This window comes from Mustela nigripes, chromosome 1 (assembly GCF_022355385.1).
Source record: "Mustela nigripes isolate SB6536 chromosome 1, MUSNIG.SB6536, whole genome shotgun sequence".
Classification (NCBI taxonomy): domain Eukaryota; kingdom Metazoa; phylum Chordata; class Mammalia; order Carnivora; family Mustelidae; genus Mustela; species Mustela nigripes.
The window spans coordinates 91,454,546-91,475,729 of record NC_081557.1 but is presented as its reverse complement, the minus strand read 5'-3'; the positions used below and the strand labels follow the sequence as shown (position 1 = coordinate 91,475,729).

General features: G+C 56.7%; 1 protein-coding gene across 4 annotated transcripts; it reads right to left on the bottom strand.

Moving 5' to 3' along the window:
• Positions 1 to 9,740: 9,740 nt before the first annotated feature.
• Positions 9,741 to 20,893, bottom strand: FXYD2 (FXYD domain containing ion transport regulator 2). 4 transcript variants are annotated; one of them, XM_059416416.1, is made up of 8 exons: positions 20,551 to 20,893; positions 20,075 to 20,175; positions 18,173 to 18,435; positions 12,103 to 12,141; positions 11,844 to 11,918; positions 10,408 to 10,444; positions 10,205 to 10,235; positions 9,741 to 9,927 (listed from the first exon to the last, which is right to left on the bottom strand). In XM_059416416.1, the coding sequence occupies exons 1-7, from the start codon at positions 20,635 to 20,637 to the stop codon at positions 10,211 to 10,213; spliced, it is 627 nt and encodes a 208-aa protein (XP_059272399.1). In that variant the 5' UTR covers positions 20,638 to 20,893; the 3' UTR covers positions 9,741 to 9,927; positions 10,205 to 10,210. The 4 variants fall into 4 exon arrangements, with proteins under 4 accessions (XP_059272399.1, XP_059272408.1, XP_059272401.1 ...); XM_059416425.1 differs by lacking the exons at positions 18,173 to 18,435; positions 20,551 to 20,893; XM_059416418.1 differs by lacking the exons at positions 18,173 to 18,435; positions 20,075 to 20,175; positions 20,551 to 20,893 and adding an exon at positions 17,442 to 17,549.
• Positions 20,894 to 21,184: the final 291 nt, after the last annotated feature.

Genomic DNA, 21,184 nt, shown 5'->3' with positions numbered 1-21,184 from the left:
CCTACCATTCTGTTCATGGCCCCCATCATGCGGATTGGGCTGGAGGACTTCTAACTCTCTTCTAGGGCTGAGATTTGATCAGTCTGTAAAAAGAACTTCTTTATTTATTTATTTATTTATTTATTTATTTATTTATTCATTTGACACAGAGAGAGAGATCACAAGTAGGCAGAGAGGCAGGCAGAGAGAGAGAGGGAGAAGCAGGCTCCCTGCTGAGCAGAGAGCCGGATGCGGGGCTCGATCCCAGGACCCTGGGTTCATGACCTGAGCTGAAGTCAGAGACTTTAACCCACTGAGCCACCCAGGCACCCCTAAAAAGAGCTTCTTAAGATCAGAGAAAGGGGTAGCCAGAAAAAACCCAGGCAGGACGTGGGTGGGCTTACAGCCCGCATGATGGGAAGTTGGGAAGACCCTGGACAGGCCCAGCTGGAGGGAGAGGGGTCTCCCTGTGGGGTTTCCACCCATCTGAGACACCCAACACAAGGGGGCCGGGGTGGTGTCTTCCCAGACTCACTGCTTAGAACCTTGGAGCTGAGCTGAATCGGTCAGTTGCTTGTCCGAGCCAGCCGAGGTAGCTCTTCCTTTTGGTAAACTAGAACCAGAGCCATGAACTCCCGATAGTAATGGCTATAACTGAACACTTGCTGTGGGTCCAGCACTATGCTAAGTACTGTACACGCATCATCTCAGTTCACCCTCAGAATAATTCCATAAGACCGGTATAATTTTTATCATCCCCACTTTACAGATAGTGAAACTGAGCCAGAGAGAAATGAAGTGAATTGTCCAATGCACCCAGCTGGTGAACATCAAATGCCCAAGCCTCGAGCTGGACAGTCTGATTTCAGAGGCCTCGTCCTGTTTCATCGTCATTGGTTGGTCGTGTTTCTGCTGCCACATTTTTAAAAAGGTTTTAATATAGAAAATTTCATATCCAAAGGAGAGAGAATAGTATAATGAATTGCCACATACCCATCTTCTCGCTGCTACAATTGTTGACTCGTGGCCAATCTTGTTTCATTTTTATTCCCATACTCCCCCCACCACCCGCCTGCCACCACTTCCCATCACCAAGGATTTTTTTGAAGCAAATTGCATGCATTATATAATTTCATCTGTGGATCCTTTAGCATGCATCTCTAAAAAAATAAGGCCGAATCCTCATTCTCAATCACTCCACCGCGTGTGTTCTGACTGAGAAGTAGCTCCGGCCAGGTACCCCTCAGCCTCTCTACATACACATACACACACACACACACACACACACACACACACACGATTTCAGGCTAGCCACTGCCTAAAACAGCTGAACATGCACCCTCTGGGCACAGAAGCAACCAGCTCACCGGGCAGCCAGTCCCAAAGTCCTCACCCCACAGCTTGGCCAAACGGCCTCTCTGGCCCTCCTCAGGGTGTCTTATGACAGCCGAAGCCCCTGCCAGCAGTCTAGCTCCTTTGGAGATGGAAAACAGCTGGACGTGGCAGTCTCCTGCCTAGTGGGGTTGTTGCCACAAGAACAAGTCTTTCTCAGCCCGCCTGGACCTGGCCCCCAACCCTGGCCCTTTCCTTAAATCCAGTCAATTCTCCACCCTGCCGGGTCTAAGAGCAAGAGATATGGAGAAGATGTAGCTGAAGCACCTGGATTCAGTCCACAGTCAGAGATTCACGGTGCCTCTCATGATCAGGCCTCACTTCCCTCATCTGTAAAATGGGATCAAAACACTTACCTGGCAGAGTGGCTGTGAATGTCCGAAGAGATGGGGGAAGGGGTGCCTGGCTGGCTCCGTCAGAAGAGTGGGCGGCTGTTGATCTCAGGGTCATGGGTTCGAGCCCTACATGGGTGTAGGTGTATTTATTTTATAAATAAATAAATAAAACTTTTTTAAAGATTTAAAAAATTAAAAAAGGGATGGGCAAGTTTTATCTGTGGGTTTGTTTGGCTAGGGAAGGATGCAGTACCTGCTAAGGCCAGCAGGTGTCACCCAAAGACCAGCACCTAAAATACCGTGGGGGTGAAACTGGTGGGGGTCTACTCCACTGAGAGGATTATCTTTCCAGTATTAAAGCCAGTTGGACTTGGGGGAAGTGGGAAAAAGTTTAGCATGTGGGATTTCTCCTTAGAAAAGCCAGTCTGGGGGCGCCTGGGTAGCTCAGTGGGTTAAGTCTCTGCCTTCGGCTGGGGTCATGATCTCAGGGTCCTGGGATCAAGCCCTGCATCCGGCTCTCTGCTCAGCGGGGAGCCTGCTTCCCTTCCTCTCTGCCTGCCTCTCTGCCTACTTGTGATTTCTTTCCCTCTGTCAAATAAGTAACTAAAATCTTTAAATTAAAAAAAAAAAAAAAAAAGCCAGTCTGGTTGTACCCAGAGTTCAAACGTGAAACTGTGCCACCTTTCAAGCAGCTCATAGGAAGGCCCCACAGTGAGACAGGCATCAAGAACCCCATTTTACAAATGAGGAAACTGAGGCTTCAAGGAGCAAGTGACTTGCTAAAGGTGATACAGCCACTGAGTGATGGATGATGTCCTCTTAGCCCGTCTCCTGTACACATGTGTGTGCACACGCACACACAGGTGGCGCAGGGAAGACAGAGAAATCCCAGGCTACAGAACCAGGGATCAATATTCTGCACGTCCCAGGGAACGTGTGTGGGCAGACTGGTATGGGACTAACGACTGGCCCCTGGGAAACACCAACCAGAAGAATCTTTAATGGGTTTAGGTTCTGTGGTTTCAATAACAACTTCCACTTAAGCTTGTCGAAATGCCTAACACAGTGCCTGGCACATCACCTGATGTTCAAATACTTCACTCTTTTGCTGAATGAATGACTGAAAAGGTAGGCCCGTCCCCCGCCTCCGGGAAAGCCCTAGTTGACCTTTGCTTGATCCCTCAAACCCATGCTCTGGGTTCACAGGTCCTTATGGCTGCTTTATACACATGATCTCGTTCACTCTTTAATGAGCGGAGTACCGCAATGCCCACTTTACAGAAGAGGAAGGGGAGGTTCCGACATATGAAGGGGCTCGCCCAGTGCTGCCCAGCTAGGCAGTGGCAGAGGCGAGCTTTGAACCCATCTCTGCTTTTCTACCTCCAGCCCCTCTTGGCTGCACTCCTCCTGCTCAATAACATTTTCACTGGACGGTTTGAGAGGAGGGAAAATTTCAGATTTAGGAGCGAGTGAGTCTTCCTGAACTGCCCGGAATTACCTCACATCTGGGGAGAGGGGACATCAGCAGCTGGTCCAGACACCCCAGGGTCAGGAGAAATCCTGCCTCAGCAGGAGCTCCAGGGAAGGGAGGAGGATCCCAGTCGGGCAGGCCAGAGTCTGGCCCATTCCCACGAGAGGGCACTCGGGGAAGGACAGGAGCCTGCCTCCCCCATCTCAGTCTTGCCTCTGGGGGGTGGGTCTGCTCTCTGGAGGCGCATCGGCTGCCTTCTCTCCCTCACCACCCCTCAGGGCAGTCTCCAGCACCCTGTGGACCCCTCACCGGCAAGCCTCTGCCCAGGGAGTCTGGTTATCTGCCTCCCCCTAGTGCCACAGGAGGGGGTGGGACTCGTCAGGACTCAGGGACCCGGTCCAGGCTGCCCACCCTGCCGGCCCCGCTGTCACACCAGGCAAGGCTTCCCAGGTGGAGCTGTAGTCTGGGCTCACCCTCCGCCCCACCTGTTTCCGTGTTGGCCTCTGAGAGTCACTGGAAGGGGTGAAGGAATGACGGCCTTCCACCCAGGTTCTGGCTCTCCCTTGAGGGGCCTGCAGGGTGGCGGGGAGGAGCCAGCCCGTCCAGGTCTCCCGGATGCCGGGGCCAAACTTTTGCGCCCTCTGCTGGGTCCCTCCCAGCCTCCTGGCCTGCTGGGCGCCCATACAAACCTTCTCCCTCACACACACACCACACACAGAAGGGAAACCTATAATCAAGACACAAACCCTCCGCTGGTCTCAAAGGGCCTGGGGAGCCCACAGGCTGGCGGTGGCCCCGGGGGTGGGAGCTTCTGGAGAATGGGCCACGCCAGGTCTACGTGGTGCTCAGGAGGGTCTGGGACTGGGACCTCTGCTTGCACCAGCCTCCCCTTGGGGCCTGGCCTGTCTGAGGGTGGGACTTGGGGGTCCCTGCCTCTTGGTCCTCCTGAAGTGTCCTGAGAAAACCCCACTGAAGAACAAACATGAAAGCAGTAAAGGACAGGGGCTGAGGTGCCTGGAGGGGTCCGGGAAGAGGCCGCAGCTTCAAATGCTAGAGCCTTGGGACACTCAGCAAATGGCCTCGGCTTGTCACAGCCTGGTCAGGAGCAAGGAACCACCACAGGTTAGAAATTGTCTCTCCACTGGGGAAAGTGAGGCTCAGGAGGGACTGGCCCACAGTCCTGAGTAGGACACCGTCACAGAAGCCAGGGCTCAAAGCCAGGCTGGCTGATTCCAAAGTCTATGATCTTTACCATAATGCCAAGGAAGAAAATGCGGACCGTCCCCAGGACAGGTCCCCAGGACGGCATCCTGAGTGAGCACACATGCACCATCCGTCCAGATGGGGACACCCAGCAGCCCTCCTTGTCCCTTGGGAGGTGGAGGGGGGCAGCTGTGGGCCATCACTCATTCATTCAACAAAGGCTTACTGAGTACCTACTATGTGCCAGGCACAGGCTGGGCTCTGGAGGTTGGTCAGGGACCCCTCAGAGAGGGGCAGTAGGGTAGGCAGACACGAGGGGATGGTCAGGATTTGGGGAGATGGGGGAGGCGTCCCCTAGCAGGTCTCCAAGGGTGCTGGGGAGAGCCAGGCAGGAAGGGTCCCTCAGTAGCCGAGGCCCAGCTGAGCCTATTCCACTGCCACCCTGGGCAGGTGTGTAAGGGCTGAGGCCACTCCCTGATGATGTTATTAGCTGTGTCGGGAGCATATGGTCCGTGGACATGAGACCTGAAATATTATTTACTTCAGGGCAGAGGACACTCACTGACTCCCATGCAAGCTGGGTCTGGCATGACTCTTCCTGACTGATAGGCCTTTCAGGAAACAAAGACCACAAGAGAATTCAACATGCTCCTGGCTCGGGGCCAAGCCAGCCTCTTCTCCTATGCTTTGTCGAGTGTGTCTTTTTGTCTGCCTTCACCACTCGCAGGTGCCTCTGCCTGTGTTTGTGGTGTGTGTGTGTGTGTGTGTGTGTGTGTATGCGCGCGCGCGCGCACTCACACGCATGCACACACACCCTGCTTTCTCCGAGCCTGGCTCTCCCGGGGGCAGGAAGGAACAAGAGATCTGCTACAGCTTCCCCACAGAACTTTTTCCCTCAGTCCCTTGACTTGGAAGCCAATGTCTGGTATTTTTTGCCAAGCTCAGAGACAGACTAGGGCCTTCTCAAGGTCACACAGCAGGCCAAGGGCAAGGCTGCCAGTGAGGCCAGTTCTCCCTCTTTCCCTGCTCTAGCTACACGAGACCGCGGGGGGTGTCCTGGCCCACAAACTGCCGCCCCAGCTCGGAACTTCCACCTTTTCTCCCCTTCCTCGGCCACGCTCACCTGGGGAATTCCTTCTAGTGACACCAAAGAAGCCCTTTGGGGAAGTGACAGAATTTCTTGGAAAGGGAACCAAAGTTTAGAGCTCTAGGGGCAAACAGCAACCAGGAGAACCTGGGAGCTTCTGGGGGTTGGGGGAGCAGGACTGAGGGAGGTCACACAGGGTGGGAACAGGCAGGCCAAACAACTGGAAACATAGGTGCCAAATCAGAGCTGCCCCCCACCCCCCACCCCAGGCAGCTCCTTCCAGGCACCAAGCCCATCCACAGCTGCGGAGACAACCCCTCGTTCAGGTCTCCCCCGCCACTCCCCTAGCCTCTCCAGTGTCGAGGCCGAAGCCCTGGGCACCCAGGTTCCAAGTTCTAAGTAGGCTGGCTTCCCAAGTACTGGGTGGCTCAACGTGAAGGGTCTCCAGGCTGGGAGGGGGGCGCGCAGGCAGAGCAGGGGCTTTCTTCCCATGGCTGGGCCACGCCGGGCTCAGTGCTGCCCTCCCGCGGCCGTGGATGGAGGCTGCCGTGCTCCTGGTTCCCAGGCCCTATCTGATCCATCTTCCCAGCCTGACACTCAGGGCCACCCCAGGACAGGGCCTGGTGGCTGTGGCATTTGCCTCTGATCTCTGCTGGCCCAGCGTGTGTCAGGCGGAGGATGAAGAATGGGCCCGCCGCTGCCGCCCCAGAGGCCTCTGCTGAATTGCAGTTCAGAGCTCAGCTGCCTGGGGCTGCGGATCGACAGGGAGGCCATTAATCTCTCCAGCAGCAGCCCTGCCCTGAGCAAGAAGGGGGGGGGTGGTGCTGGGGGAAGACTCAGCTCTGCTCTCTGCTCCAGGACCTCTTCAGCACTCCCTCTGAGAGAGGCAGGACCAGAGTAGATGCTCAAGGTGGGTTCTTTGGGCCACCCCCTCCTCGCTTAGCCCGGCAGAGTTTGGGATTGCTGGGGATGAGGGGGGAGTCTCCCAAGGTCCCAGAGTTTTGAAAAATCAGAGGCGCAGGGCAGGGGCATCCTCACTCTGGAAAGATCAACACCTGTAGGTTCCAGGGACCAGCCAGTCCAAGCCTCCAGTCCCTTGGACGGGGAAACCAAGGCCAGGGAGGAGAGCTTCCCCACCATGGGCCACCTAGGCCGAGTGTCCAAGAGGGGATCTCCTGCCCCCCCCAACCCCACACATATGTGAGCTCCCCATGCCCAAATGGACAGAGGCTGGGGGAGAGTGAGCGGGGGTGCTCGAGCCTGGGACAGGACGACACTAACTGATGGGGTCACCAGTAATACTGCCCCATCCTGACCTTGTCCCCAGCTCTTCTTGTGCTCGGAGGTTGGTGGGTAAAGGCCAGGGTAGGGCAGGCTCAGGAGAAGACCCCAGGGCCCTCGTGGCCAAGGCCAGTGCGTACCTTTTATGTCTTGAAATCACTCTCGTGTGGGAGCTGGGGTGAGGCCACCGCCAGGGCAGGATGCTGCTGTCTGCCCCGTCCCCAGACTGTGAAGCAGGCCAAGTTTTCTGGGGCCTTGAGTCTCCACTTCCTGTCTGTTCCCCGCCCCTCCTCCCATTCTCCTAGCTGGGCTCACCTAGTGGGCCAATCACCTGCAGCTTCACCTTCAAAACCGATTATCCTGGGGGTGGCTTTAAACACCACCAGCAGCTCATCAGTTAAGGCAGAAGCCCTGGGGCCCAGTCTCTGCTGGGCACAGCCGCCCAGACAACAAGCCAACCTCTCCCACCTGCCGCCCCACAGGCGTCACTGCTCAGCACCTCTGCCTCTCTCAGGTCCTGCTCATGACATTGATTAGCTCCAACTATGAGAGGCTTCGTGGTTACCCCAAGCGCCGGGAACAAAGTTCAGACCACATGATCACTGCCGTCCGGCAGCGAGGGCTCGAGACCCCCAGCCCAGAATCACCCCAGAACAGGACAAGGGATACGCCTGAGGGATGTGTAAACAGATTGAGAAGAGTTCCAAGCTCCTCCCTCCCCACCCCCCGAAACCCAGGGCACGGGGCAGATCTTTCAGAGGGCCCTAACGTCTGTGAAGGGCTCCAGGCGCTGGAAAGAGGAGTTGAAAACGCCAAATTGGAAGGAGCTTTAAGACTAAAACGCATGCTCCCTCTGGTGTTGATAATGGAAATTGCATCCCCTCAGACGAGGGTTTGTTGCGTTGGGTGACGGGGTTATTCATCCAATCATTCCCAGGCTTGGTTGTTCTTTGTGACCCAATTTGTGTCCGAGTTGTGAAAAATCCCAGAGTGAAGTGAAAGCTCAGTAGTTCCCAGTGCATGTGACCTTTGTGGAGAGGGAAGGGAAAGTTTACAGGAAGGCCCTGTACCACAAATAGGTCACAGACCTCAGAATGGCACTTAGCTCTGTGGTTCTCAGCCCTGGCTACTCTCCGGGGCCACCTGGGCGCTTTCGTGGGCTCCACCCCAAGAGTCTTAGTCAATAGGTCCAGAGGGAATGCTGCGTGTCTGGTGGTCCAAACAGCACCCTGGGTTCTCTGGGGTCGATAATCTGGGACCCAAAGTAGCCTCACATCTGACAAGGGTGAAGGGTGTACAGCAGGGGTGGAGAGCGGAGTAGTTCCCCTGGGACCATCCTCCCTGTGGAGCAGCTAGAATGTCCCTCCTAGCTGGCCTCCTCAGAGGTCTGTGTATAGAACATTCTAGAAGTATGACTCCTTTCCACTGCTCTGGACCACAGACCTGCAACACCGCCTCCTCCTGTCTTGCTGTTGTATCCAAGAGGCTTCAGGAGCAAACCCCCAGGAAAGTGCCCCTGGCTGGACGCACCCCATTCCATTTCATCTCTCCCACCATCATGGACAGGTCAAGTACACGCTCCAGCTTGTGTATGGAAATACTGAATTCTATTTAGGGGTGTGGCCTGTCACATTTTGTCTTTGGGGAGCCCACGTTTGGAGCAGGGGGTCGCAAAGACCTTGGCCTCGAGGTGTAAGTAGCCAGGCCCTTTAACTCTTTCCTCTGCTTTCTAAGCCCACAGGTGGTCAGTGGGGATCTGTCTGCCACCCCAGGTGTCAGTGAGAAGAGTGCTGGAATGGGAGCCAGAGACCTGGTTTCTAGCTCTGGCCCTGATACGGGCTGGCTCTGTCACCTGGACAAGTCCCTGCCTTTCCCAGGGTCTCAGTTTCCCTTTCTGAGAAGTGAAGCTTAACTATTTTGCACGTGGTGGCCTACTCTGCCTGTGGCCCCCAAACTACCCTATTCGTTTTAAATTTAAAAATCTTTAAAAAATGTTTATTCTAACTATCTTCCACACCCAATGTGAGGCTTGAACCCATGACCCCCCTGTTCATGGTAAACTCCACTCACCTGAGGCTGCCCGGGGTTCTCCTGCCAAGCTCTCCCCTCCCCTCCCTGGCAGGCTTACAAACCCAGATGAGGAAAATGGACACTAGGTGGTGCCATGATCCAGGCACCCGTCCTTTCCTCAGGGAAGAGTTGCAGAGGAAGATGGGCTCCTTCTGAGTCCAGCGCCACAAGGGGGCCACAGGCTTCAGGAAGTCAGGCTCTGGTCTGAGAGGCAGCCTGACGCCATCGTGGCTCCAGCTGCCTGTGGCTGGGTGCCTGCCAGAGTGGACAGGGCTGGAGGAGAGGGTATGCAGGGTACCCAGGTCCTCACCCTCCCTGTCCACTCCCTGGCCCTGGGCTCAACCAAGGCAGCACCCAGATGGGTGGAGGAGAACAGGTGCAACGGCGGTCCCCAAGCCCCAAGAGTGGAAAGGGAGTGGCCTGAGCTTAGCACCAGGGTCAGGAGGTGGGTAGGGAGAGAGCGTGAGCCGAGGCACCCACCAGCCCCCCACAGATCCACCCATCTTGGCATGCGGGTGCTCGGGGAGGTGGCATCCTGTGGTCACAAACAGCTACAACTTCGGCTGCTCAGGGCGCAAGTGCAGGAACTCCCAGCAGAGAGCTCCAGCAGCAGCACCCTGGGCCTGTGTAGATAGCCCAGCAGCACCCAGTTGTCATTGACCTTCAGGCTTCCTGGCTTTCTCTCTGCCTGGCGTTCGGAAGGCAGGCTGAGTCCTCGGTTCTTGGGGCTCCTCGCAATTCAGAGGGCAGGCAGAGGCCTGCGGATGGTGGTACTGAACTCCCTGTCCAAGGAGGCAAGGGCACCTGAGCAGCTCATTGAAAACCAAGAGACCAGACTGTATCGTACTCCAGCTCGGAGAGGCGAGTCGGTCATGGCAGGTACGGGAGCGGAGGAGGGAGGGAGGCAGGCCAGGGAAGGAGCTGTCTCTGAGGCTCGCTTTATTATTAACAGGAGGCGGCCTGGGGTGGGAGGAGGCCATGCAAACCCAGGGGTCACATGGAGCTTGGCGCTTCCTTCAGCCTGAGGGCCTTGGCAGTGCTGGGGACAAAGGTCTACAGCTCAGGGAAGTCTTCCCAAGGTCCCCCCTGCAGCGGGAACACAGCTGACTCTGCAAAGACAAAGACAGGCTCTAGGTAGCAATGGCAGCAAGGAGTAGGGATTTTTCTTTTATTCCTTATTCATCTCATTTTTCTCTTTGCCCCCCTGCCGTGGCCACACACACCATACCAGGCACTCGGCCATCAATGGAAAAACCAAAGTGGGTAGCAGACCAACTGGCTGGTGGCCAGTAGACCCTGAAATCCTCCCTGGCTCCGTCCCAAGCTCTGCCTGATTTCTCCAGGGCCCTCCCTGGCTCCCGGCTCACCTGTGCCTCCCCCACTTACCCGTCATTACAGATCGTCACCATTGACTTGCCTGGGGTTGGGGAGGGGAAAAGAGGGAAGACATCAGAGGAGGAGGTCACCAGTCTCAGGGTCCCTAAGGTCAGGGACCCCGCCTCACAGGCTTTGGAGATGAAAATCCTTGGCCTGTGCCTCTTCCCCCCCAGTGTCCCCATCGCATTCAGGGACCCTAGGCCGGCACTCACCGGTGCTTCTTTTTGCCCCCACAGCGGAGTCTTTTGCCTTGAAGAGAAAGGAGATGAGTTTCCATCAACTTCTTGCTTCCAGGGAGAGCGTCTCTGCCCTGAAGAGGGCAGCACGGTAGCCTCTACTCCCTCCTTCCCACCAGAGCCACAGGGGACCATTTCTGTCCTTATACAGGGCTGGACCATAAGCATTCTGTTAGCCCGTCTGTTAGTCAGTCAACAAACATTTGCTGCAGCCACTCCATGGTAGACTGTGAGCTCACCGAGAGCAATGGCCAAGCCTGGGCCATGGCAGGGCCCCCGGCACAGAGCTGAGCACACAGTAGCTGCTCCATACGCTCTTGGAGGAGGAGGACTGCAAGTCCAGAGCCAAGATCTCTGCTCAGGCCTGTCTGCCTCCTGCGCTTGTGTGCTCGACCTCGACACAGTGCCGCCCACAAGACACTTCCAGCTGAGCTGGGGAGAGCGGCTGTGTCTGCAGACAGAAGCCCCCCAGTGGAATGGCCCCAACCATGGAGGCGTTAGAATCCCAGGATTGTGTTTCTGTGTACTTTTCTTCTGGTTGTACCTAACCAAGTCAATAAGCATTCACTAAGCCCCTGCTGTGTACCAGCTAGGACTGGGAGATACGCAAGGACGCTTCTCTCCTCCAGAACACTCCAGGCCTATACCTGAGTGCTTCCTTGGCTGCCGTGCTAGCCCAAACTTTATGAGATAAGTTGGATCATCCCTATTTAACAGATGAGCTAACAAGCCCAGGGAGTTAGGGATCCGCACCCAGTAAACTAGCAGGGGGCTCAAATGCCTCTGGCTCCCAGCCACACTTGCTCTCCAGCAGTCTGTGGGGTGGGCTGGGGTAGGCGGGTGGACCCTGGGTTCAGCTGAATAGACTCTGCTTCTGGCTGGCTGTGGAACCCTGGGCAACTGGCTGCACCTGTCAGGATGGGTAGCTTTCCCATGGGACAGTAGTGATCATCCCTCAGAGCTGCCGAGATTAAATGGACTGAGATGTTGCTCACACCAAGAAAGGAAAGTGCCCATATCTGGCCAAGGGAGATATCCTGTGGGGGTTGGTTCCCCTCCCTGGCTTGAACCCCGTGTACACTGGAGGGTCCCTGGCTGGCTGGATGCAGCCAGCTCTCCCCTCCACACCTCCACCCTGGGCCGCCAGAGGGCGCACTGGAGGGAACGGAAACTTCCTTTGTGTGACCCAAGGACCAGGCAGGGAGGCGTCCCATGAAGCCTGTGTCCATCAGAGTGTGGGTCAGTTCCCACATCTCGCATGGGGGAATGGAGGGGACCGGAGAGACTCACTTCCCTTCTGGGATCTGGGAAGAGGGTGAGAGGGCTTTCCCCCACCCCTGGGGAACCCCTGATCAGTGGCTTTGAAAAGACATATGGCCCCGTGCAGCAGCCCCTTCCGGCAGCCCACTTACTGAGGATGATAATGAGCCCCACGACGAAGGCCAGGGCAGCAAAGATGAGGCCCCCTTTGCGGACAGTCTCATAGTCTGAGAAAGGAGAGGGCAAGGAGGTGGGATGGGTCTACCCAGGTACCCCTCCCACAACCCACCCCTGCAGCAGCCCCAGGCTACCAGAGGAAGATGGCCGCCGTAACCAGGGGATGCCAGGAAGCAGGGTCTGTGGGGGATAGCAGGCTCGGGAAGGGTGGGGAAGGGGAGCCACCAGGCTTACCGTAGTAGAATGGGTCCACTTCCCCCTTGGGGCTGCCACCTGAGGACAGAGCCAGAGGCAGGGTGAGCCAGCCACAGAAACAGTGGAACTCCCATCCTTCCCTCCCAGCCTCCCCAAGAGTCTAAGTGGGCAAGAGGAGGCTGGTGGGCCTGCTAAGGCCACCGCCAGTGGGGTGGTGTCCTTAGCAGGCCCACCAGCGGGGGCATCTGTCCTAGGCCACCTTGGAAGCCGTCCACTTGGGACCAAACACCAAGCATCCAAACAGGATGCTGGGCTGCCTGGGGGGCCTCCAGCAACTCTTGGAGGGTTGCATCTTTCCTCCCCTTGCTTCCTGCTACGGTAGGCCAGGCCATGGGAGACATTTCCCATTGAACTCATCATTAGCCTTGCTCCACGTGACTAGTCCACGGCAAGATGTGTCGCAAATGCTTGTGGAATGAATGAACGGAGGGGTCCTTCACTTCCACTGACCAGAAGGAGAAAACTGAACGGGTTTAAAGTCCCCCATGAGAGTTAGGGGCAGAACTGGGTCTTAGACTCAGGTTTCTGGATTCTTCTCTCTTAGGTTTCCATCCTCAAGGGGAAGCAAATTCTTTTAAGAAACATTAATATTGGGGCACCTGGGTGACTGAGTGGGTTAAAGCCTCTGCCTTCAGCTCAGGTCATGATCTCAGGATCCTGGGATCAAGCCCCACATTGGGCTCTCTGCTCACCAGGGAGCCTGCTTCCACCTCTCTGCCTGCCTCTCTGCCTACTTGTGATCTCTGTCAAGTATATAAATAAAATCTTAAAAAAAAAAAAAAAAGAAAGAAAGAAACATTAATATATACTGTTTTCCACGTGCCAGGGGAAGGCTAACAAAACATGAGCTCTTTTTATCGTCATAAGCACCCGTGAAGCACTGATGCGATTCCAGTACAATCCCTAGAAGCTGGAGGCACAGAGAGGTTAAGTAATGCCCTCACAGTAACACAGCATAAAAGGGAGAGCTGGGATTTGAACCCAGGCAATAGGCTGCTAAGAATCTAGGTACCTAGTCCCTTTGCTACATTGCCTCTCAGATGGTCAGAAGGCACAAAACATTTCAAGGCCTCGTATGGCCCAGTCCCTGGCCTCCTGTGCCGTTAGCCCACCCAAGCTGGAGCTGCTCAGCACCAGAGGTCACAGCTCTGCCCTCCAGCCCCGGAAACTGAGCACATTGGCCTTTGGGTAGCCCGAGGGTGCCTGGCCAGGGCTTTGCTGCCATGGTGGAGGGTGGCCCCCCTTGCCTACCCTGCTCAAGCCTCATCTTGGCACCAAGGAGGCAGTGTCTGAGGTAGAAATCAGTACCTCCCAGGTTGTGCTGAACAGTGCCCTGTGGGGTGGGGGACCTGAGGAACCCAGTTGTCCCCAGTGCAGCCTCCCTTGCCAGAAGGGGCCAGTGCTTGGGCCTCTAGGGAGGACTATGGGGACCCAGGACGCGTCCCCATGTGGGAGCCCATCAGTCTTGTCTCCCGGATTCAGTTCAGGTCTTGTTCAAGGTGACACGGAGAGTTAGCCCCAGAGCCATGACTAGACAGGTGGTTCCCGTCACCACATCGAGAAACCGCCTCCTTCCTCATCCCTTGTCTTGAGCCATTCCCCACCCAAACCTTCATCTTTTCCAGGTCCGGCTCAAAGCCCACCACAGTCAACAGAGGCCCCTGTTGGCCTCCAGGCCCAAGTCACCCCTGTCACGGGATCCTTCTGGGGGTGTCCCACACTGTGGGGCTCTGGCCCCAAAGCCAGCCTAACTCCCTTCCCCTCCTGCTCTGAGCTCAGGTAGTTTGGAAAGATACACTGACCTAGGACAGGTGCAAGTCCTATCGTCAAGAGGAGAGCTCATCCCTGGCCCAACCCCCAGCTCTAACCTGGCACCCCAGGTCCTGCCATTCAAGCTATATAGCTATATTCCTTCAGACTTAGCACAGCATCCCCTTTGCAAAGTAATTGTTTCTGAAATTGTCTAAAGAGGCTGGCAAGTTTGGGGGAGGGGTGCTGGGGTCTCTGGAAGGCAAGGGTTCCAGGGGTCCAGCTCATCCCTCCAAAAGTGGTCCAAGGAGAGGCCACCGCCTGCTTCACGCACGTACACGCACACTCACCATCGCCCGTCGCGGACCCTGCCATTCCCCTAGCAGACTGGGCTGGTCCCTCTCCTGCTCTGCTCTGGGGAGAATGCCGGGCAGCGGGGAGACCAGGAGTGAGGTGGGGGGTGTTAAACATTAACAGTGCAGGTAATATTTGCCCGAGTCACAAGAGAAGCCCCGGGGTGAGTGGAGGGGCTCCCTCGGAGGCAGGAAGAGGTGCAGGGACAGGCAGGGGCAGGGAGGAGCGAGCCAAATCCCTCCCGAAGGAAATTTCCAGAAAAGGGTTGGGGACCGGTAGGCCAGTGTTCTTCCTCTAGCCGGAGAAGCCGTGGCTGGGGCTGGGGCATGGGGGGGGGGGGGGAGACGGGGACGTGGGACTTTCAGAATATAGTCAGTGTCCACCAGAGCTTAAGGGGCCACATCGGGAGTCCAGAGACACCCCCATCCCAGCAGCTGCCCACCTCCCCGACCGCTGCGGAGACAAGGGCTTCAGCAGCTACTTCTGACCCGGCACCCAGGGCTTCCCTGAGACCGTCCCCAGGCGCCTGGCCCACCCCCACCTCACCGCCCACCCCAGCCCACCACTGGCTGCTGCTGTCCACGCTTCCAGGGCCGAGCCCCACCCTTCCTGTTGTTTCCTCCACCCCTCGGGGCTGCAGCCTGAGGCTCACAGGCTCACAGGCTGCTGTCACAAAGGCTCCAGTCATCCCTAACTAATCCCTCTCTCCCTGCCGCCTCTGGCATTTTCCTTCCACAGGCTGACTGCTCCCATGCCGGGTTCCCAGGTTTCCCAGCGTTGCGCCATTGGCTCCTTCAGGAAGGGGTTGAGTCGACCACCTGGAGAAGGGCTTGCTTTTCAGACCCACAAGGCAGTATTCCTTTGTGCCTTGTGTTATTTCCCATTTTACAGATGAGGCAGCTGAGGCCCCGAGTGAGTCACACAGCGGGGGAGGGGTGTGTTGGAGGACCCACAGGCAGGCCTTGGGTCTTGGGCATCAGGTGCTTTCCCACACCTCCCACACCTCCCACACCTCCAAGGCGGCCTCCCAGCTCTGCGGTGGCCTCTTTCACCTTGGAGACCCTTGGGCTGGGTACTCCATGGGGGCTTGCATTCCTGGCTGAGTTCTCGTCCATTGAACGGGCCTCCAGAACAGGCCAATGCTCAGTGGTAGCCACAGGCCCAAAGCCAGCCGTCGGCATCCACCGAGGACGGGCTGGTCCTCCCGAAGGGACCTAATCCATCTGTTACTCCCCTTGGGGTGGTTGCAGGGGATCAAGGTTTGAGTTCATTTCCTGGCCCCTCCACCTGCTAAGTAAATGGCCTCTGCCCAGTTACTGAACTTCTCTGTGCCTCAGTCTTCTCATCTGTGAAATGGGAGTACTCCCTGCCTCAGGGAGTTGTCGTGAGTTGTGAAGAGCAGGGCACACAGCCTGGGACACAGCTAGTGTCACTGTTGTCACTGTCGCATCTGTGCTCACCGGAAAATAAAGGGCGCTCAGCTTCTGTTGAACATTAACCATTGGATGCAGGAAAGCCAACCCCCTCCAGCGAAAATCAGCATGGGGTGGGGTGGGGGGGTGAGGTAGAGAGAGAACATCACCGCTGCGACCAGAAGCACTGACACCCATTCTGCTCTCCGCTTTCAGAGCTGAGGGATGAATATTCATAAGAATGATACAGCCCAGCTAATGCTTAGTCGGGGCTGACCCTGTGTCAGGCTCTTATTTATTTAAAAAAAAAAAAAAAGATTTTATTTATTTATTTGACAGAGATCACAAGTAGGCAGCGAGGCAGGCAGAGAGAGAGAGGAGGAAGCAGCCTCCCTGCTGAGCAGAGACCTGATGCAGGGCTCGATCCCAGGACCCTGGGATCATGACCTGAGCCGAAGGCAGAGGCTTAACCCACTGAGCCACCCAGGCACCCCTCTTTACTTATTTTTAAGATTTATTTATTTTGAGAGAGAGAGCGAGAGCAAGGAAGCAAGTATGCCTGAGTCAGAGGGAGAGGGAGAGAGACTTCCAAGCGGACTCCCCGTGAGCACGGAGTCCACGTGGGGCTGGATATCCCAGCCCCGAGATCACAACCCAAGCCGAAACCAAGAGTCAGATGCTTCACCAACGGCACCACCCAGGGGCCCCTTGTCAGGCTCTCCATAGACACTGCCCCCACTGGACCCGTGTTCGCTCCATTCTACAGATGAAGAAGCTGAGGCTGATCATTTGCTCCCTGCAAACACCACTGGGGGCGGCCAGGAGGCCCACTGGGCAGACCAAAAAGATGGAGGGCAAGGAGCTCGAGGGATTGGCCAGCAACATCCTGATAGTGACAAAACCAGGTCTAGAAATCCAGACCCCCAAGGCGGTGCTCCCAAAGCTACTGCTGCTCTCCACACAGGACGCCAGGTGTCCCTTACTACATGTTCTCTCGGTAGCTTAGTGCCTTCTGTCTTTGTAAGCTACTGCGGATTCTAGGCGCAATAGTGGATATAAAAATGGGTGGAAAGGATGGGTAGATAGATAGATGGAGGGAGGGAAGGAGGCAGAGGGGCAGAGATAGAGGCAGAAATAGGAAAACAAGTTGTTATCTGCATTTTAAACTCTACATGCAAGGCCCTGTTCTGAGCACCTGATAAGAATTAAGCCATGTAGGGGCACCTAGGTGGCTCAGCTGGTTAAGTGGTTGCCTTCAGCTCAGGTTATGATCCCAGGGTCTTGGGATCGAACCCCATGTCAGGCTTCCTGCTCAGTGGGGAGCCTGCTTCTCTCTCGCTCTCTCTGCCTCTGTGTGTCAAATAAATAAATAAAATCTTAAAAAAAAAAAAAAAGAATTAAGCCATGTAATCATCACAACAGCCCTGAGGTAAGGAAGCCCTCATCAGCATCCCCATTTCATAGATGAGGCACTGAGGCACAGAGTCAGGTAAACAAGATTTGAACCCAGCAGCCTGGCTTTAGAATTCCTGCAGATGGACAGGTGGCTAGACAGACAGACCGAAAAGGAGGCTGTTGGACAAGCGGTCTTCCTAGTTCCTGCAGCTCCGAGATGCTCAGGGCAGAGATCCCCCCCACACCCAGGACTCTACCTTGAGATGCCCTTGTTTAGAAATCCTGCCTGTCCTGGCTTCCGCTTTCCCTGCCCTTTTGGGGGAGCAGGCGGCTGCACCCGAAAGTGAGGAGGGGGACACCTGTGTCTGAGTCTGAGTAGGCGGGAGGCAGGGGGTTCAGGGAACTCACCCAGGTACCACCTGTCCATGGCAGGAGCCGCAGGCGTGTCCTTGGTGGCAGAGAGCAGCGAGGTGCTGGTTGCTGAGGGCCTGGCTGGAAAGTGTGGCCCTCCCTCCCTCCCTCCACACCTCATCGGGGGCCCCTGGGCAGGAAGAGACAGAGTCGGGGAGGAGGGGCTGGCGAGGGAGCCCACACCTTGTGCCTGCCTGCCTGCCTGCCAGCGGGGACGGGCTGGGGCCAGGGATCCCGGCCAGAGAGTCTCTGACTTCCCCCAGAGGAAGGGGGAAGCTGGGAGCCACAGCCACTGGCCCCTGTGCCCCTATAGGAGAGACGCCGCAGCGGGTGCCCTCCAGGAAGCCCGAGGTGCCTGCCAAGGTCACCCTAGCGGTGACTGAGGGAGACTCCGACTGCCATTTGTGGGCCCCCCAAGACTTCCCTCAGCTGTACCTCCACCCTCCAGCCCACCGGGCCTCCGCCCGGATTGATCCTGCCCCCGAGTCTCATCCTCAGCTGGGCGTCTCCTGAGATGGGTCAGAATGGCCGCAGCCCTGGGCAGCAGCCCCTGGGCCTGGCAGGGGTCTTTTCAAGGCCCCGCCCAGAGCCTGAGCCCCCAGCTGCAGGTAGTAGGGCCGAGATGGGAAGCAGCTGGGGGCCCGGAGGGCGCACTGGTGTGGAGTGGCTCCATGGCAACCAACCCGGTCTCGCCTGGGACCCTCCCAGGGCAGCCCCCAGTGACTTACCACGGGCTGTGATGTCAGACTGCCCGACGCACCCCAGCAGCCCAGCCGGGAGATAGTAGCAGCCTAACGAGGCCCCTGAGGGCGGCTGGTGGTTGCCAGAGGGGGCACGGCCGGAAGAGGCCGAGTCTTTTGTTCCCCTGCACTTGGGCCTCTGGTGGCCTGGAGCAAGGTGGCCGCAAGCAGGCTGAGTACGGCTCACTCTGGGCCCAGGACCTCCCTCGGTGACTTGGGGGCCACCCTGCTCAGCCACCCCGGAAGGCACACTGAAAAAGCAGGGTTTGGGAGGTGCTGGTTCTGGCCCCCATCTCTGGCCCCCCCCACTCCAGCCAAACAGAGGACAACTTGCCTCCTATCCCTCCTTAGAGGAATCTCCTGCCCCTGGGCAGGGGGAGGAGATGACTAATAACCCCACAGGGAGCCACCTCCTGGCTGGAAGACTCTGGAAATGTAGAAGGGCAGGCCTGGGAGGTGCATGATCTGGAGGGGCTGAGGTCTGTCCCAAGGACCCCAAGGGTCCTGCCTGCTGGCCGAGCTGCTCCCACGACCCAGCCTTGTCACACGTTCCCAAGTGGAAACTTGCATGTTCTAGACAGCTCAGGGCTGGCTAGATGACGCTTGAAGAAGTTACCTGGTCCAAACGTGTCAGTGGTTTAGAAACGTGAGGATCTCAGCCACAGCTTTTCATACCCTCCCACAAACACACACATACACACATAGTGTGTCCCCTACCAGCCCCTAATGCTGCAAAAGAAGGCATCTGGATCCCAAATGGAGACCCTGTGTCATGGACTGGCTAACTAGAAAGGGCATCCAAAGCCATCCTACCCATCCCTGTCACTTATAAAGGGCTCACTCTTCCTGCTCCAACCCTTTGAGGGCTCAAAGTGTAAACCATCCTATACTGGCCCCAATGACATCTTTGACCTTGTCTCCAACTTTCCTGTCCCTTCTCTCCACTCCAGCCATACTGATCTCCTTGATGCTCTTCTAACCTTCCAGGCATGCTCCTGCCTCAGGACCTTTGCACTGGCTCTTCCCTCTTCCTGAACATTCTTCCTCCAGAGAGCTTCCTGGCTAACTCCGCTCATGCCTCTCTTCATTGATTGACTCAGAAGACCCTTCCTGGCACCCCAGTCTAAATTGTTCACACCCACTCTGCAATGTCTCAAATCCCTTCTTAGTTTGTTGTGTTTTGGTTTGTTTTCTCCAGGAAAGCAAGGATTTTTGTTGTGTTCATTCTTAGATTCCCAGTGCCTAGAACAGAACCTGGCACATGGTGGACCCCCAGTTCTGTTAAACAAATGAACGCATCCCGGAGGTGAAATCATTTCTCTAGTGGCACAGGAGGCCCAGGACCTGCCTAACGCAGACTCTTCCCCTGAAATCCCGTCCTAGAACAAGTAGCAGGAACTAGTTTGCCCCCACGGAGACAGAGTGGGTGGTCGGCAATGGATCCCCCAGAGTCCATCTTGGGGAGACCCCCCCCACCCTCTACTTCCCCCAGCATTTTACCCAAAGACCTGAAGCGATTTTCATGAAAGCTTCTATTTCTCCTTTCAGGGGAAGCCCGGGGCTAAGAGTCAAGTAGGGCTACTCTCTCTTGCTCACACCCAAGTCCTCCCTCAGAATTTTTCATGTCCACCTCCAGCTGAGGTCATTGGCCTGGCTGACGCTGGGGACAAGGGAACCCTCCTTCAGCCCATGGCCCACAATGCCCGGAGCACCACCCAGCAGAGCCTCTCTTCCTACGGATCCCTCCATGCAGGAACTGCCCCGTGGGACAGACGCGCCCTGAGTAAGCTGCTTTGCATCCCGACTCTTCGCTGTAGACACTGTGACGCTGGGGAAGGTCGCTTCTCCAGGTCGCCTTCTCCCATGTATACAGTGAGTTGAAGCACCTACCTTGAGTGGTTCTTGTAGGAATTGAGATGACGTGGGTAAAAACCTGGCCAGAGAAGGTCCTCATGAATGTGAACTTCATTCTCCTCCCCGGAGGTGACCGTCTAGGAGGCAAGGACCCTCACTGCAGTCCCTTCCCTGGGCCCAGTCCCTTGCCAAGGCGTCTCGGAGGCAGTTTCCAGAGCACCCTCCCCTCCCGACCGTCCACCACCCACCCCGCACCCCCAACCTTCCTCTCCTCCCCACACCTGCACAGCACCGCTGGCTGCTGCTGGGGTCCAGATGTGCTGCTTCTTTCAGTCTTTCTCAGGATATGGGGCCAAATGGGGTGGGAGTACTCCTCTGCTGTCTCAGAAAGGCTCTAGGGCAGGCAACCCAACCCCTGCGCCCTCCCTTTGTCTGATTATTCTAGGCTGGAGCCAAAGAGGACCACCCAGCCATACTCTGCTTTCCTCCCCAGACCCACAGATCAAGGAGACCTTTGGGAGGTATGGAGAGGTAGCCCCAAGTCCTGGTCCCTCTTCCAGCATGGTCACACCCAGTGGGACAGTGTCCTTGGTCACCATGCCTCAGCACCCCCGCATCTTCCCCAAGCAGTTTTCCAACTGTCCTCTGACTCTTCAGTCTCAGGGCAAAGGTCTGGGTGGCCACTTTTGGGTTGCTGGGATGGGAGGGTGGCATCCTGGGACGTCAGCTGAGCACCGTCCACCTGGTGCTCAAAAACTAGCCAAGAGGTAAAGGCCCGCACCACCACCCCTTCCCAGGAGGAATGTTCCAGCTTCGCCACCCCTGCATGTCTGGGGCCGCACATCAGAGCGCACGGCCTCAGAGTCCAGGCCCCTTGCATTCCTCCCAGTATTGGCTTGCAGCTGGGAAGAAGCCAGAAGCCCCTAGAAAGCCCTGCATCCTGGCTGGGGTTGGTCTGCGGCTGCTGGCATGCGTGGTTCTGCAGTCTCAGCAGGGATGGTGGCAGCTTCCAGGCCCCATCTGGGCTGCCCAGAGGCCCTGAACCCCAAGGAGCGCTGGTGCCTGTCTCCTGCTGTCGCTGCCAATGCCAGGGTCACTGGGGTCTTATAAGGTGAGGCCAGGGGAGGTGGGTCCTGGAGGGTCCAT